At 50.0% G+C, this 17610-nt stretch overlaps 1 protein-coding gene across 6 annotated transcripts; it reads left to right on the forward strand.

Annotated features, from left to right (window-relative positions):
* The first annotated feature begins 1450 nt into the window (after positions 1-1450).
* Positions 1451-16260, forward strand: LOC120370647 (zinc finger protein 234-like). 6 transcript variants are annotated; one of them, XR_005583859.1, is made up of 3 exons: positions 1451-2119; positions 8917-9077; positions 11932-12068. XR_005583859.1 is itself a non-coding variant. In XM_039485679.1 (3 exons), the coding sequence occupies exon 3, from the start codon at positions 9032-9034 to the stop codon at positions 10031-10033; it is 1002 nt and encodes a 333-aa protein (XP_039341613.1). In that variant the 5' UTR covers positions 3987-4055; positions 4577-4659; positions 8917-9031; the 3' UTR covers positions 10034-10071. The 6 variants fall into 6 exon arrangements, 4 of the variants coding, with proteins under 4 accessions (XP_039341614.1, XP_039341613.1, XP_039341612.1 ...); XM_039485679.1 differs by lacking the exons at positions 1451-2119; positions 11932-12068 and adding exons at positions 3987-4055; positions 4577-4659 and having other exon boundaries at positions 8917-10071; XR_005583858.1 differs by lacking the exons at positions 1451-2119; positions 11932-12068 and adding exons at positions 3991-4659; positions 16154-16260.
* Positions 16261-17610: the final 1350 nt, after the last annotated feature.

Raw genomic sequence — 17610 nt, forward strand, 5'->3', positions numbered from 1 at the left:
CCAAGCACGTGCTTGGAGTGGCACCTTGGAGGGGGCGGCGATCGGGGTTTGTTTTTGTTGTTTTGGATTTGGCCAGGCGGCGCTGGGGACTTGGGCGGTGCGATGCGACGCTGGGGGCGGGACTTGGGCGGCGCGATGCGACACTGGGGTGGGGACTTGGGTGGCGCGACGCTCGGGGCGGGGACTTGGGCGACGCGATGCGACACTGGGGTGGGGACTTGGGCGCGACGCGACGCTTGGGGGTGGGGACTTGGGCGACGCGACGCCGGGCGGGGACTTGGGCAGCGACGCGACGCTCGGGGGACTTGGGCGCGACGCGACGCCGGAGGGGACGGGATTTGGGCAGCACGACGCAACGCTTGGGGGCGGGACTGGGGCGGTGCGATGCGTCACTTGGGGCGGGACTTGGGCGGCGCGACGCTGGGGCGGACTTGGGCGGCGCGACGCGACGCTCGGGGCGGGACTTGGGCGGCGCGACATGACGCTCGGAGGGGACGGGGACGTGGGAAGCACAACGCGCCGCTTGGGGGGCGGGGCCTGGGGCGGTGCGATGCGTGACTTGGGGGCGGGGACGTGGGCGGCGCGCCGCGACGCCGGGGTCGGGACTTGGGTGGCGCGACGCAATGCTCGGGAGGGGTCGGGCGGCGCTTTTTTTGCTTGGGGTGGCAGAAATGTTAGAGCCGGCCCTGGGCAAGATCCCCAACTGACCAAACCCAAAGATCTGTCCTGGATTCCCCCTTTCTCCCCACACCTCTTGCCTGCCCTCTCCCTGGCCGGCTGGGAGGCCAGGGACCCGGAAAGCTTGTGGCTTTGGGCGGGAGCTGGGAGGGTTTGTTCAGCTTCCCCCAGTGTAGGGAAATAACTGGCCAGAGCCGGCTCAGTGCCAGGGGTGCCAGGAACGCTGGGACCACGAGGGAGAGCCCTGGCATTTTGAGCACTAGCCGGTGGTCGGAGCAGTAAGGAACAACCAATGAATGGAGCCACGAGCTCTGTCTGTGGCCCTGTCTCTCTCTGTGGATGTGCCCCGTCAGCCCAACAGGTCCTGGTCAGAACAGGGGGCCCTCGGGCCCTCCCTTCTATGGGGCTGTGTCCAGGCAAGCTCTGCTGAGAGCGCAGGACGGCTTGGGGCTGGGGGAGTTGGGGAGAGTCCTCCTACCATCCTGCTTCTCCAGGAGAAGCTGTGCTGAGTCACCATGGCCACCCAGATGACCGGGACCAGAAGGACGCAGGTGTACATCACCCAGAAGCTGTCCCAGCAGGCACAGAACCAGCTCTGCATGATCCCCACTCCCGCGTCAAACATGCTGGGAAGGACGGTCTGGACGCGCACTGGGGGTGGAGATGCTACACTCCCTGCTGCTGCTGTGGCTGGATCTCTCCTGAGGGGCTGTTCGTTCCAGTGACGCATCATAAAGGGCCAGGACCAGGCGGGTCCTGACATCACAAAAGGACTGCAGGCATCAGAGGTGGGCAAGACCCTGGCTCCCTGCAGTCCCTCCCCAGCACCCCATGAAGGTACTTAGTGACTGTGACTGAGTCACCCCGTAACCTTCTCTTCATTAAGCAAAAGAAATTGAGCTCCTGAGTCTCTCACTAGGTGGCAGGGTTTCTAACCTTTGAATCAGTCTTGAGGCTTTTTTCTGACTTCTCTTTCATTGATAACATCCTTCTGGAAGGGCATTCACCAGCATAAGCCCTTGGAGAATGGCATTAAATTGGAGTAACACCACAGTGAATCAGGCAGGCGCTGTGAGGCTCTGGATGGGACTGGTCCCCAGACCGGGTGTCTGTCTGTCAACATCCACCGGCCAATGTCAGAAGACGAGATACTGAGCTAGATGGACCTTTGTTCTGACCCAATATGGCCGTTCTTATGTGCCACCATCTTCCACCCTGGCACTGTTCAATTTAGAGACAGGGAGAGGAGAATTTTCAGAAGAAAATCTGATTAAGCAATTCTCTGCTCAGTATGACTAAGGATATCTCCATTTACTGTACACATTCACACAACATTGCCCATGCTTGCATTTTATCAGGAGATTGGCGACATTTGATGCAAAGCCTCAACTGCTGGAGTAACGTGATTATATGAGTCTCTCAGCTTCCATGACAACAATAAGTAAGTTTCTGGCATTCATGGTTGTGAAAGCAGGCCTGCGAACATCAGCTCTCGGGGAAGAGATCTTCAGCGCCCTTCCAATATGGCAGTCTCTCTCTGGGGCTGGCTGAACTGGCGGAACTGGAGGTTCAAATCAAGTCTCTGGAGTACATCCACAGCAGGGATCGGTCTTCAGTGCTATGTTTAGATGGAGTTGAGGCATCAGCCTTTTATAATCTCTTGCCAAAAGATTAGGCACATTGTTCATTTTTACAGTTCTTGGTAATAGCAGCACATTAGATACAAAAATTACCATTAGCAATAACAACAAATTCATTGCAAGTGTCCATTTACAATCATTTTTGCTATGCCACACCTTTGGCTCAATACCATTGGGCTTTGAGCAGGGCCGGCTCCAGGAACCAGCCTACCAAGCACGTGCTTGGAGTGGCACCTTGGAGGGGCGCGATCGGGTTTGTTTTTGTTGTTTTGGATTTACAGGCGGCGCTGGGGACTTGGGCGGTGCGATGCGACGCTGGGGCGGGGACTTGGGCGCGATGCGACACTGGGGGTGGGGACTTGGGCGCGCGACGCCGGGGCGGGACTTGGGCGACGCGATGCGACACTGGGGGTGGGGACTTGGCGCGACGCGACGCTGGGGTGGGGACTTGGGCGACGCGACGCTCGGGGCGGGACTTGGGCGGCGCGACGCGACGCTCGGGGGGGCGGGGACTTGGGCGGCGCGACGCGACGCTCGGAGGGGACGGGGATTTGGGCAGCACGACGCAACGCTTGGGGGGCGGGGACTGGGGCGGTGCGATGCGTCACTTGGGGGCGGGGACTTGGGCGGCGCGACGCTGGGGCGGGGACTTGGGCGGCGCGACGCGAGGGCGGGGACTTGGGCGGCGCGACATGACGCTCGGAGGGGACGGGGACTTGGGCAGCACAACGCGACGCTTGGGGGGCGGGGACTGGGGCGGTGCGATGCGTTACTTGGGGGCGGGGACTTGGGCGGCGCGACGCGACGCTCGGGGGTCGGGGACTTGGGTGGCGCGACGCAATGCTCGGGGAGGGGTCGGGCGGCGCTCTTTTTTTTTGCTTGGGGTGGCAGAAATGTTAGAGCCGGCCCTGGGCAAGATCCCCAACTGACCAAACCCAAAGATCTGTCCTGGATTCCCCCTTTCTCCCCACACCTCTTGCCTGCCCTCTCCCTGGCCGGCTGGGAGGCCAGGGACCCGGAAAGCTTGTGGCTTTGGGCGGGAGCTGGGAGGGTTTGTTCAGCTTCCCCCAGTGTAGGGAAATAACTGGCCAGAGCCGGCTTAGTGCCAGGGGTGCCAGGAACCCTGGGACCACGAGGGAGAGCCCTGGCATTTTGAGCACTAGCCGGTGGTCGGAGCAGTAAGGAACAACCAATGAATGGAGCCACGAGCTCTGTCTGTGGCCCTGTCTCTCTCTGTGGATGTGCCCCGTCAGCCCAACAGGTCCTGGTCAGAACAGGGGGGCCTCGGGCCCTCCCTTCTATGGGGCTGTGTCCAGGCAAGCTCTGCTGAGAGCGCAGGATGGCTTGGGGCTGGGGGAGTTGGGGAGAGTCCTCCTACCATCCTGCTTCTCCAGGAGAAGCTGTGCTGAGTCACCATGGCCACCCAGATGACCGGGACCAGAAGGACGCAGGTGTACATCACCCAGAAGCTGTCCCAGCAGGCACAGAACCAGCTCTGCATGATCCCCACTCCCGCGTCAAACATGCTGGGAAGGACGGTCTGGACGCGCACTGGGGGTGGAGATGCTACACTCCCTGCTGCTGCTGTGGCTGGATCTCTCCTGAGGGGCTGTTCGTTCCAGTGACGCATCATAAAGGGCCAGGACCAGGCGGGTCCTGACATCACAAAAGGACTGCAGGCATCAGAGGTGGGCAAGACCCTGGCTCCCTGCAGTCCCTCCCCAGCACCCCATGAAGGTACTTAGTGACTGTGACTGAGTCACCCCGTAACCTTCTCTTCATTAAGCAAAAGAAATTGAGCTCCTGAGTCTCTCACTAGGTGGCAGGGTTTCTAACCTTTGAATCAGTCTTGAGGCTTTTTTCTGACTTCTCTTTCATTGATAACATCCTTCTGGAAGGGCATTCACCAGCATAAGCCCTTGGAGAATGGCATTAAATTGGAGCAACACCACAGTGAATCAGGCAGGCGCTGTGAGGCTCTGGATGGGACTGGTCCCCAGACCGGGTGTCTGTCTGTCAACATCCACCGGCCAATGTCAGAAGACGAGATACTGAGCTAGATGGACCTGTGTTCTGACCCAATATGGCTGTTCTTATGTGCCACCATCTTCCACCCTGGCACTGTTCAATTTAGAGACAGGAAGAGGAGAATTTTCAGAAGAAAATCTGATTAAGCAATTCTCTGCTCAGTATGACTAAGGATATCTCCATTTACTGTACACATTCACACAACATTGGCCATGCTTGTATTTTATCAGGAGATTGGCGACATTTGATGCAAAGCCTCAACTGCTGGAGTAACGTGATTATATGAGACTCTCAGCTTCCATGACAACAATAAGTAAGTTTCTGGCATTCATGGTTGTTCAGAAAAGAAAAAATGTGACCCAAGTGCATCCTAAAGATTGAAAACCCAGAAGGTGAATAAACAGAATCCAATTTTTTTTTTAAATCATGGTTTTGGAACCAATCTCTCGATTTTTATGGGACCTGACTCAAGATTTTTGCACTCTGGAGGGTCATAATACTGAAATTATATAGTACAAACTGTTCTGTTTGCAACACATTTGTGACCTCTTGATAACCCTCTTATTTTTCATATAGAGTTTAAATAAATAAAAGTAAACTGAGTTGTGGAGTTTTATTTTTGATAAATCTGGGAATTAGAGCGACAGCCATTCCTGTGTTATTATTAGAGCTGGTCCAAATTTTCAAAAGAAATATTTTTGCTGAATTTGCTGACTGGGCCAAGACAACACAGAGCCTAGAGCCAGGTCGCTTGACGAGACATGTCTGCTGATGCACAGCCTACCTTGTGTAGCGTGTATGTGTGTGTCTGTGAGAGAGGGACAGGCAGACAGTGCATGCAGGTACCCCTTCATGGGCTATAACTCTGCCTGACACAACCTGCCAGGTGTTGCCGTTGTCTTTGGCAGTACGCTGTACTCTGGTCGGAGCAGGCAATATAAAACTCAGCGTAACATTTCTCGTCAGGTTTAGGTCACAATCATCCACTTTTTCTGGGTACTAGACCTGCATGTTGGGGCATCATTAAACCAAGGCTATTTTTAAGGTACATGCAGGCCCCCATGGGGGTGGGGTGGCAGCAGCGCCTTGGGGAGAAGGGGCAGTGTGGGGTGGGGGACTCAGGGAGAAGGGGCAGGATGGAGGCACAGCCTCGGGGAGAAGGGGCCACGTGTGGGCAGAGGATTGAGGAGGAGGAGCGGGATGGGGGCAGGGGTTCAGGGAGAAGGGGCAGGGTGGGAGCAGGGCTTTGGGGAGAAGTGGTGGGGTCAGGGCCTCAGGGAGAAGGGGTGGCGTGGGGGCAGGGCCTCAGGGAGAAGTGTGCCAGGCTCAGATATAATGACATGGGCCTATATCATCAAAGGGTGTCTAGGCAACTAACGCTCAGTGATAAGATTTAGACCCTGGTCCTTGTGCCAATGGGCTGGCAATGTAATTTCCAGCCTGGCACATGGCAGGGGGCAGGGGCAAACAGAGGTGCGTAGGAGATGGATAAAGAAGGACCAAGGTTACAGCCAGGTGGTTGTTTACTGAGGTCCCCACTTCAGCAAAGTGCCTTGACTTCAGTGGAACTCGAAGAGCTTCAGTTGCTTAGAACAGGAGTACTTGTGGCACCTACAACAGGGTGCTGGCTAGGAAAGGCAAGCCAGGCCCGTTAGCCCTGTTCAAGAGGAAAAAGGGTTAGTTGGGCTGGCTGAGGGGCCATGCCCTAATTACCAGAGTGGCTCCACCTGCAGGTCTGGGTAGCCAGACTGCCCTATAAAGCTGGCTAAGAGACAGGAAAGGGAGGGGTCTGGGGTCGAGATCCCTGCTGGCTGGGAGGCTAGTAGTCTCCAAGAGTGTTGGTCTCTGTAAATACTTGTAAATAATAGGTGGTGGGAACGGACACAAATAATAAAAGGACACGGGTGCGGTGCCTCAGCTGGTCTCTGGGTGTTTTTGGTGCCTAGACTGGTGTTACATGTGGGGACTAATCCAGGATTTGACGCCAGCAACTGTGGTTGGTGACCCTGGAGATGGAAGAGACCCTAAAATGGCTGGTGAAGCAGCAGGAGGAGATGAAGCAGACTTTGGTCAATCTCCAGTTGGCCCAACAGACCGAGAAGCAGGCCTTCCTGACCTGGCAGGTGGAACAACAATAGAGCCTGCAGGATTTTATCAGGGAGCAGACCTGAGCTCCTCCCTGCTCAGAGCCGCATGGTAAGCGGGCGGGGATGCGAGCTCCGGTCCCACCGGAGCCATGGTGCCGCAGCACTGTCCAGGGGCCAGGGTAGCTTCTGGATGTGGTGCGCTGAGGCGCCGAGAGAGAGGAGAGGCGGGGGTAACCCACAAGCGGCCCTGGACAGAGCTAAAGCGGCGTGGCTCGGGTGGGGCCTGAGCTCCTCCTCATTCGGAGCTGCGTGGTAAGCAGGGCTGGCTCCAGGCACCAGCCTACCAAGCACGTGCTTGGGGCGGCACCTTGGGAGGGGGCAACGATCGGGGTTTGTTTTTGTTGTTTTTGGTTTGGCCAGGCGGCGCTGGGGGGGCGGGGACTTGGGCGGTGCCACGCGGCGCGGGGGGGGCAGGGACTTGGGCGGCGCAATGTGGCGCTCGGGGCGGGGACTTGGGCAGTGCTGGGGAGGAGCAGGGACTTGGGAGGCACGACGCTCAGGGGGGCGGGGACTTGGGCGGTGCGACGCAGCGCTCGGAGAGGCGGGGACTTGGGCGGTGCTGGGGAGGGGGCGGGTACTTGGGGGAGCGGGGACTTGGGCGGCGCGACGCAACACTCGGGGGGCGGGGACTTGGGCGGCGCGATGCAACGCTCGGGGGGGGGCGGGGAATTGGGTTGCACACACCGCATCCTCACTCCTTCCCCCTCCCTCCCCTGCCTCCTGCCCCTGGCAATCAGCTGGCTTGCAGCATTCAGGAGGGAGTGGGGAGGAGCGAGGACACGGCACGCAGGCTCCCCCTCCCTCCCCTGCCTCCTGAATACCGCAAGCCAGCTGATTGCCACGGGCAGGAGGGAGAGGGGAGGTGCGCTGCGTCCTTGCTTCTCCCCCCTCCCTCCTGCTTGCGGGAATAAGCTGGATTGCAACGTTCAGGGGGGAGGGGGGAGGAGCGAGGACTTGGCATGCAGGCTCCCCCCTCTCTCCCTCCCCTGCCTCCTGCCCACGGCAATCAGCTGGCTTGCAGTGTTCGGGAGGCAGGGGAGGGAGGGGGAGCCTGCACGCCGAGTCCTTGCTCCTCCCCGCTCCCTCCTGAACACCGCAAGCCAGCTGATTGCCACGGGCAGGAGGCGGGGGGAGGGGAAAGGTGCGGGGTCTGCCGGCAGGCGGGAGGCGTTGTGGGGGGGCATAGGGGAGCTGCCAGCTGTGGACAAAGCAGGAAGCCAAATGATGTTATAGCAAAGCATTGCACAACTTTAAATGGAGCATGTTCTGTAATTGAGAAGGGACATAAGATCAAAACAACGTTAAGCAAGAGGACGTTAAGTGGGGAGTTACTGGAGTTTCTTGTAGTGGGGTGGTCAACCCGTTCCAGCCCTGAAGGGGTTAAAGCAGCCCTGGAGAGGGCTGCAGTTGAGAAATGCTAGGCTGATTGGGGGAAGCAGCCACAGGTGGTGCCTGGCCACAGCTGGCCCTATAGGAGGGCTGAGGGCCAGAGACTGAAACACTCATTCTCTTTAGCTTCTTGAGGGAGAAGAACCTGGCTGCCTGGGAGCTGAGGAGGGTACCTAGGGTGGAGCAGTGCTGGGGAAGGGCAGAGGGAGCTGGGGAGCTCCAGCCTAGCAAAACCCCAGGCTGCAGGCTTAGTTAAAGGCCTACAAAAGGGCACTAGGGCTGCAGAGGAGCAGCCCAGAAATAGGCAGAGGCAGTTGGTCCAACCCCCCTTGCCAATGATGAGTGGTTTACAGACTGCAGTTTGCCCCGGTGAGTGGGGGGCTAGATGATGGCTGGCAGTAGCCACTGAGCAAGGTGGGTTTAGAGGGTTAGGGCTCCCCAGGGAGGGGAGACTCATATTGGGGGTTACTGCTGGGGCAGAACCCCAGGGCAAAGGGCACTGGGGTCCAGGAGGGACACGGGGCCAGCAGCAGGCAAGACACCGGCCTGCAGAGGGCGCTCTGAGATGGAAAATAGTGAATTCTCTGGACAACTAGCAGGAGGCGCCGTGTTGGTGAGTCGTCACCCCGCCACATTTCTAAATCATATTACAAAACAAGGGAAAACTCAAAACCAAATCTCAGATCACCAAATATATAAAGTGGATGAATCCACGTTATCAAATTCTAAAACAGAAATTATAGGCATTCTTAATGGTATTTTTTTAAGGCTAGAGAAACCAGTAGTTGTTACCTTAATTATTCAAATTTGCAGTAAAGATCCAATTAAAATAGAGGATTTAACTTTATGGAGATACAGAAATGTTCCATTTGGTGATCATAGTAAACTACCCAGTGTCCCCTACAGTGAAACTAATGCACAAAGTCTCAATATTATTCTGTTCACCAGAAAAAGATCTCTATTGTGGTTGTTTTGCTTTACTTAATGTGAATGTTGGCGAGTTGGTTAATGAAATCATCTCCTGTTTTTTCTAGGGAGGGCTGTGATTGGAGTTGAGAACGAGATGAGCCAATCATGAAGGACTATAAGAACATGGTGTTTTTACATCCACAGTAAGCCAGATATAATCTCCATATATGACGCCACAGGATGGACGAGGTGGACTGGGAGTCCAATAACAACACTTATGACACAGGTGAGGAGCATTCAGATGACTCCAGTCATTCCTCTGAGCGGGTGGGTCACAAATCTAGCCTCCAGCTGGAGGTAGACTTAGACTACTCTCAACCATGCAGTCCTGGTTGTAGCCCTGCTGGAACTTCAGGTAGGCAAGAACTCCCTGTAGAATTGCAGTGTGAAGACGAGGAAACCTATGAGACCTACTACCAGAAGCGAGGTGAGACTACAGCTGGGGTCTTTGTCACCTCCAACACCAACTTTGACCTGCAATGTGAAGATGAGGATCTGGAGTTCTACTCCTCTGAGGAACCTCAGGGAGGATTAAGTGAGGATGATGAAAAGATCATTCTTGTTGATGCTTTTGATGAGGAGGACCTGGAGGCCATCACTGGAGAAGCTTTGCCTTATAGGTGCAAGAAGTGTGGTGCCTCTTTCCAGGATTTGGGTGAATTACAAGAACACAACCAGATCCATCTGACAGAGCATTCATACCAATGCCCCATCTGCGGCAAAGAGTTCTTCCGTGCTGCGAACTTGCGAATGCACAAGCTCATTCATTCTAGTGACAGGCCACACAAGTGTCCGGAGTGTGACAAGGGGTTCATCCGCACGGCTGATGCCTGGAGGCACCTATGCAATGTGCATAAGATTGAGCGCTCCAAGGTAGTTTTGGGAAATGGCATGGTTAGGAACCCAGGGTCAACATTGCACCAAAACAAGCATGGCAGTGGGGATACTGACCAGCAGTGTTCAAAAAATCAAAAGCCTGGGGAAGAAGAGTCTAAACCTTACATCTGTCCGATGTGTGGCAAAGGTTTCCGTAAACCTAATCTGCTGTTGAAACACAAGGTGATCCATCCACAGGACAAACCATATAAATGTCAAGAATTTACACTAAGCAGGAAACTCCTGGGAGCAGCTCCAAGGCAGGAGGCAGGAGCAGCACATGGCAGTGGGGGGAGGAACAGCTGAATTGCCAGGCAATTGCTAGCCTGCTGGGTGGCTGCCACACAGGGAACTTAGCGGAAATGATTAGGGGGGCTGCCGGTCCACCCTGGTTCCAAGCCCCCACCAGCTAGCTCCAACAGGCTGCTCTTTCTGCAAGCAGTGGACAGAGCAGGCGGCTGCCAAACAATGTTATAAGGGAGCATTGTGCAACTTTAAATGAGCATGATCTCTAATCAGCAACTTAACAATGAAACAGCATTAACCGAGACGACTTTAAGTGAGGAGTTACTGTAACATAAGGGATACTGTACTGATTTTATTACTCATTTTCATATTCAATTTAGTAAAATACCAATTTTTAAACTGATCTGAATTTCTATTCTGCTTCCCTAGAGTGCTGTGGACTCCAAGCCCCTTGCCACAGAATTTAGGTCAAACTTGCTGCAAAGTTCATGGCATGGGCCATGCCTATACAATACCTTGCATCCGCAAAACAGCAATCCCAACAGTTTTACAAGTCTTGGTCATGCTAGATTGTTGAAGTGCTTGGTATGAGGTCCTGAGTTCAGATCAATCTTAACTGCTTTAATCTACAGTGATTTACCTTGATTATTGATGGGATGTTAACCATTAGTTTCTCAAGTTCATTTTAATTTCATCCAACAAAGTTACTGGCATTACAAAATTGCCAAGTACCACAGCTCCTAGTAACACTGCTGGGCACCGTGGAATATAGATTCTGATCTTCCCAAAAGCACTAGTAAAAACCATGACTGTAAGGCTGGAGGATAAAAAGAGCAGTTAGCCTGAGAAAATAAAGCAGAGGTCAGAGTAAATTGCCATACATCACTCTACACTGATCTAACAAGCCCAAGTGCACATACAGCCAAGATTTCTTCCCCAGCTCAGGACTCAGATACTGAATTTATCCCTTCTCATATTGCTTCCAGTAATGTCCCAGAATTGGAAGTATGTTTATGTGTGTTGGACAAGTCCTCCATATAGCACAGTATTAATGAAAGAAACTGCTGTGTCCTTCCGTGGCTTTTAGACACTGATATACTGACCATTTTGGACCCAGAGCTAGAGGGACTCTGGCAAATTTGGACAAACCAAAAATAATTTCTGTGGAGGGCACCAGCTTCCTTCTCAAGGAAGTGATGCCAACTACAGTAAAAGCTGTTTTATCCGGCATGTTGGGGAAATGGGGGATGCTGGTAAGTGAAAAATGCTGGTTAACTAAGAGGGTGGGAGTTTGGGTGTGGGAGGGGGTGCGAGGCTGGGGGTTGGCATGTGGGACACGGGAGGAAGTGCAGAGCACGGGCTCTGGGAGGGAGTTTGGGTGTGGGAGGGGGCTCGGGGCACCGGGTTGGGGCACAGGAGGCGGTGCGGGGTGCCAGATCCAGGGGGAGCTAATCTCAGGCAGCTCCCAAGTGGCGAGCTGTCCTGGCTGCTCCTAGGCAGAGGTGTGACAGGATGCTCTGCGCGCTGCCTCTGCCCGCAGGTGCCGCCCTCATAGCTCCCGTTGGCCATAGTTCCCAGTCAATGGGAGCTGCAGAGCTAGCTCTTGGGGCAGGGATAGCACACAGAGCCGCCTGCCGTACCTCCACCTAGGAGCAGCCGGAATAGGTCGCCGCTTGCGGGGAGCTGCCCAAGGTGAGCAGCCCCCACATCCGGCACCCCCACATCCCCTCCCGTGCCCCTACCCACTGCCCCGAGCCCCCTCCCGCACCCAAACTCCCTCCCAGAACCCAGACCTCCTCCTGTGCCCCAACCCCCTGCCAGCCCTGTGCCAACCAGCCTATAAACCGGAATTTCAATGAAGATCAGAAATGCCAGGTTATAGAGCTTTCTGGTTGGTGAAGTGCCAGATAAAACAGCTTTTACTGTAATTATATTTGCCCTCTCTTCTCCTATTTTAGCTATTTATTATTATATCTGGCCATGGAAACAGCTTGGGGTGACTTTGGTGGTGGCCTAGTGTGACACCTGACAGATTCAGGGTTTGGAAGTGATTTCAGAACCTTCTCTACTCAGCTCGATAAACATCAGACACTGCGGATCAGATGACCTTAACTACATGTTGTAAATTCCTCTAGGTAAGATTTCACAGCTCAAGCTAGAGAGTTCCTGTACCTCTGATTCCTTGAGTTGCAGTCACTGGCGTTCTCTTTGGATCGGGTTGAACATACTGTTCACAAAAGTCATCATATTCTTATGATGCCCAAGCATCTTGCTTCGGAGTCAGACCACCAGGCAGGTTTCTTTTTTTAACCCATTCATTATGCTTAGTAAAGGTTTCATTTCGCTAACCTTTTAATTCTCCCATTAAAAAATCATGTTGTTTGGAACACTTTCAACACTGTTACGCTCTCATCAGCACAATATCCACTCTACCAACTGTCACACCCCATACATGTATATCCTATCCCTTGTAAACAAGAACTGTAGCTTACAGCCATTTTAATAGCACTAAAATTATGTTATTTAGTTCATAGTCTAAATGGATGGCAAATCTGAAATCCAAAATTATTCTGTAGCTATTTAGGGACCAATATAAATGATTTATAGTGAGAAGTCACAGTGGCACATTTTTTCAGATAGGGACAATGTAAGTAGGGCCGTACAGGCATTTCACACCTCTCCTGACCCTGATTGATACTGTAGTTCAGCTGGGGTTCAAGAAATGTTTGGGCTAGCTCTTAGGATTTGTCTAACCTGAGCTTTTTCAGATTTAACTAACTTGGTAGAAAAAACGGTTGAGCTAAATCAGTGCAACGTCCTGGTGTGGAAGCAGTTCAACACCCCCACCCTCCCAATTTAAAACCCATTTTCTCTCTCTCTCTCTCATATTCAGCAGCCTCTAACTTTAACCACCACTGAAGTCCACACTCCATGCTCGTTATATACAGAAATTGTGGCCAGTTGGTTTAGCAGGCACTATCTGGCAATGGACAGTTAAATGGAGATGTAGCTATAAAAACTCCCACACCCCAATCTGGATCTATGCTGGTTATGTGATATGTATGTACCTCGTGAACCTTGTAACCAATACATGCAATCTTCCATAACCCAAGCCTGACCCCAGATGTACAGTATCTTCCCTCTTAACTTGTGTAAATTTGATTTTAAACTAACTTTAATAAAAATTGTATTTTCCCTGTATTAAATGACTGTTTAGAACAGAGGGTCTCCTACAATTGCGAACTGTTGATAAGATAGCAGGCTTCATATTGACTCATTTCCCCCTCTAGCCTTGATTCCACACCATCCAATCCTACTGATTGATGGCATGAAAACCTATTAAAACAATATTAAGGAAACAAGCTAAGAATACGAGTGCAGCTGTTTAGTTGTGTTCCATCCCTTCTTTTTTTAACCTACCATTAGTTGTTTCTCTGATGAATTACATGCAGTTGTTCTGAATAACCCCTCCTTCCCTGCAGCGCCTATTACTTTAATATCTTCAGATTACTTTGCTTGGTTTTGTCCTCCTGAGGATCTGGTACCCTTCTATGGTCCCATTGATGTTACGGGTCTAATTGTATTTTAAGTCCGGCATATGCTTAAGTACCTTGCTGAATCAGGGCCTAAATGTTTGCAGATCTGTTTACCATTGATTATTCACCAAAGAAGTATCTGACAAAGACTTAAAGCTGGCAAGCAGCCAGGCAGGAAGGAGATTGTTGCTTTTTTCAGTTTAGGTAGTGAAAAAAGGCTCTGGATACACCCCCAAAAGAATTCTCAGCTGGCTCCAATTTAGAAGCATTATCTCTTGGAGAGAAATGAACATTTTGCCATCGTGACAGAAGCATCTCCATGAATCTCCTGAAACAGATTGAGAACCACTAGTCTAGAAATTGGCATGGTCTATACTGTAAGTTTCAGCAGTGCGCTCGGTGCAAGCTCAGAATAAGAATGGAAGATGAGCTGAGAAAGAACTTTTGAAAAACTGTTTTTGTTTTTTGTTATTCCTTATTTTCAGTTTTGTAAAGTGAACTTTGTGCTTGTGAAAGGTGCTGAAATGATAATCATGAGACAGGAAGGAGCCTTTTATCTTCGACACAGGCAGAGTACAGTCAGTGATATAGCATATTTGGCCAGGTGACATTATTCTGATCTGGAAGGACCGGCTCTAAGGGTGAAAGGATAGTCCCATTCAATCTTCAGCATCAATGCAGAAAAGGCCAACAAGACACAATGGCAGTTGGCATGGCTTTGATGATGTGAACACCTGTTTGAGGAAATGGACTAACAACAACTGATTTTATTCTAGCACTAGAAAAGGTTCAGAAAAGGGCAACTAAAATGATTAGGAGTCCCATACAAGGAAAGATTAAAGAGGCTAGGACTCTTCAGCTTGGAAAAGAGAAGACTAAGGGGGGACATGATAGAGGTATATAAAATCATGAGTGATGTTGAGAAAGTGGATAAGGAAAAGTTATTTACTTATTCCCATAATACAAGAACTAGGGGTCACCAAATGAAATTAATAGGCAGCAGGTTTAAAACAAATAAAAGGAAGTTCTTCTTCACGCAGCGCACAGTCAACTTGTGGAACTCCTTACCTGAGGAGGTTGTGAAGGCTAGGACTATAACAATGTTTAAAAGGGGACTGGATAAATTCATGGTGGCTAAGTCCATAAATGGCTATTAGCCAGGATGGGTAAGGAATGGTGTCCCTAGCCTCTGTTCGTCAGAGGATGGAGATGGATGGCAGGAGAGAGATCACTTGATCATTGCCTGTTAGGTTCACTCCCTCTGGGGCACCTGGCATTGGCCACTGTCGGTAGACAGATACTGGGCTAGATGGACCTTTGGTCTGACACGGTACGGCCTTTCTTATGTTCTTATGTTCTTATTTCACACAAACCACCAAACAGGTATATTTTGGGAAACTCTCAGTATTCCATTACTTATTCCGGGGGGCCACCCAGCGTTTACTAGACATGTATATTTTAATCAGTTATCGAAAGGGACAGGGCAAACTACTGACCCTTTAAAATAGTCGTGTTAAAGTGTGATATCAATTAATATAGTTTTTCTAGAATGGGATAATCTCTTTAATTAAGGCCTGCACACAGAAACTGCACTAATTAAATTCCATTTAGTGAAATCAGCCTGTGGATAGGTACTTGTAAACTCGGTTATGAACTGAATTAGGCCAAATCAGTATTTGCCCACCTCAAATCTGTTTGAGAGCATCTACCGATGGGGACTGCACTTACTTAACTAAAGCGATTTAGATCATGAGTTAGTTAAATCAGTGCACTTGCTGTCTACAGACTCTAAGGGCTCAATTCACTGTTGCCCTGCACCAAGTGTAGCTATTTACATGAATGCAAAGTGGATGTAACAATCTAAAGTGCAAGACAACAGAGAATCAGAAACCCTTGATTTTTATAAGAGTTTTCACAAAATTGCACACCTAATTTGCATACATAAGCAGCCAGTTAAAAGCATAGCAGACTGTTTGCATATATAGATGCACTATTTACACACCATGGTAATTATAAGCTCAAAATAGGTACTCACTTTATAAACACTAGGCCCTAAAAGCTAATGAGCTTACTGCACATACCTCGTAGACAACCAAGCTATGTAGTTGTACTCACTAAGACCTGCCAATAGACTATAATGTTAGGGCTTAGGAGGAATCCTTGTTTCATACAGCAATCTTTCTTATTAACAAATTTGTTACACAAATGTTCTCATTCTGTTCAAGTGCAGTGTAAGACTGGCCTTAAGTTGTTGCCATCTGTTTAAGCGTACCAGTCGCATGGAACGGTTGAGGTTGTAGATGGATCTGGCATCTGGCCTGGAAAGCTACTGTATAGCTTCTTCTCTCATTACATACTGCCTCCTGTCTTTGCAATATTTGCTTTTTCCTCTGTGTAGAGTGGGCCAAAGCAGGGATCTTTGACCTACGCTAGAAGCAGGGAAGATTGCCTGGCAAAAGAGGTCAACCATTAAAAACTAACGAGTGAGGAATTTGTAATGTGCTCCTATAATAAGATACTTGATACTTTGCTGGGCTGTCCATATTTGAAATAAGGCTTTATCAAACAGTGATCTCACCCCTACTTTTTAAGAGGGTTTATGTTGTCATCGGGAGTCCCTCTGACAGAGTTTTCCCTCTTTCAGAATGGAAAGAAGGAGGGATTGGAATCCCTTCAAGGCTCAGACTCAACTGCAGTCTAGTGAGTGAATAAAATTTTATTACAATAAAGTTTTGGAACCAAACAGGAAAAGACTACCTTTTCTCTTAATGTAATTGTTTCTTCTGTGTCAGGAACTGTGAGAATATGCTATTTGGGCATATCGACCTTGATACGGTAAGGATCATCCAGTGGGAAATGTACTGTGATATTGATAGTATAGATCTCTGAGATGATGTGGCCACCATGGTGACTTTAATGTGGGATGATCACGCTTTCAAGCCTCCTCTCGCTACATATATTTGTACAAGTTTTCATGTAAGAGAGAGCTCAAATTGGCTTGTGATTCAGGGAGTAACTTTAATTATGCTTATCTATTAGAGAGATATATCTGAGCTATTTGACTCTTATTCTGATTGCAACTGCTACCTTATGTGCCACCAAAGTACTTTGGGATTTAAAGTGAGAATGCTAATTTGTCCTATAATGGGGGTCTGTTCCTGTTCAAGTTGACAACAGAATTCCCTTTGACCTCAAGGGGAGCAGGAAAAGGTTCTTAATCTTAAGAGCCTTTTAATAATTGGATCATTTTTGATGGAAGAGTGTTTCCCATACAAGTGCTTTGTTGGCTAAGGGAAAAACGGTGCAAAGCTTTATCAAAAGGGTCAGCCCATTTTGTGGAGATGGTTTATGCAATTCAGCCCATCCTGTTTGAGAGAACTTGAGCTAATTTTATTTGCCTCTGAAGTCTTACCTACTTTTTGTATTCCTTAAAAAGTGATTGGTATTGGTAGCATTACAGAGATCTTTAAGCTTGTGCTTCACATGGGTTCTCTGTCTCTCCTGTTGATTAATACTGACGCGCTTGCGGGCAGAGGTTACTTCAGAATGTTGCTATGAACAAATATAATTAGATAGTTGTGTAATTTGTTCTGGAGATTTTTCTTTTATAGGTATTGTGAATTATATATGATGTATCTTATTTTATTGGAAGGGGAAATCAGGGTGAGAACACAGCATGTGTTTTTCTTAACCATCAACCCCAAACTTCAAAATGAAATTGCACAGGTTTCCTGTATAATATCACTTGATGATAATTAGCATTTATATAATGATATTCATTTTCAAAGAGTTTTGCAGTTATTAGCTATACTTGATTTCATATTTACAGCTCTTTCTTAATTTTTAAAAATAAAATGAACTTACCTGCTTTCTGGAGTCTGTCTACAGACTTTATGTGCAAAAATCATTGCTCCACCAGCCTGAAAAAAGAAGGTCCTTTCTAAAGTACAATTGTATTCAGGCTTTGACATACGCATTGAGACAATTACAGCTAGTATGGTTCAGTGTATCCCATGCAGCAATATTCTCCATGGCAAATGTGTCAACTATATTAGTGCTTACCGTGCTACAAACCATGATTGTACTGGTGCACTGTGGGAA

This window comes from Mauremys reevesii, linkage group 8 (genome assembly GCF_016161935.1).
Source record: "Mauremys reevesii isolate NIE-2019 linkage group 8, ASM1616193v1, whole genome shotgun sequence".
In the NCBI taxonomy this organism is placed as follows: Eukaryota; Metazoa; Chordata; order Testudines; family Geoemydidae; genus Mauremys; species Mauremys reevesii.

What these genes read in the sequence shown, in the direction of transcription:
- LOC120370647 (XM_039485680.1), top strand. Translation starts at nt 9,032, where the DNA reads ATGGACGAGGTGGACTGGGAGTCCAATAACAACACTTATGACACAGGT.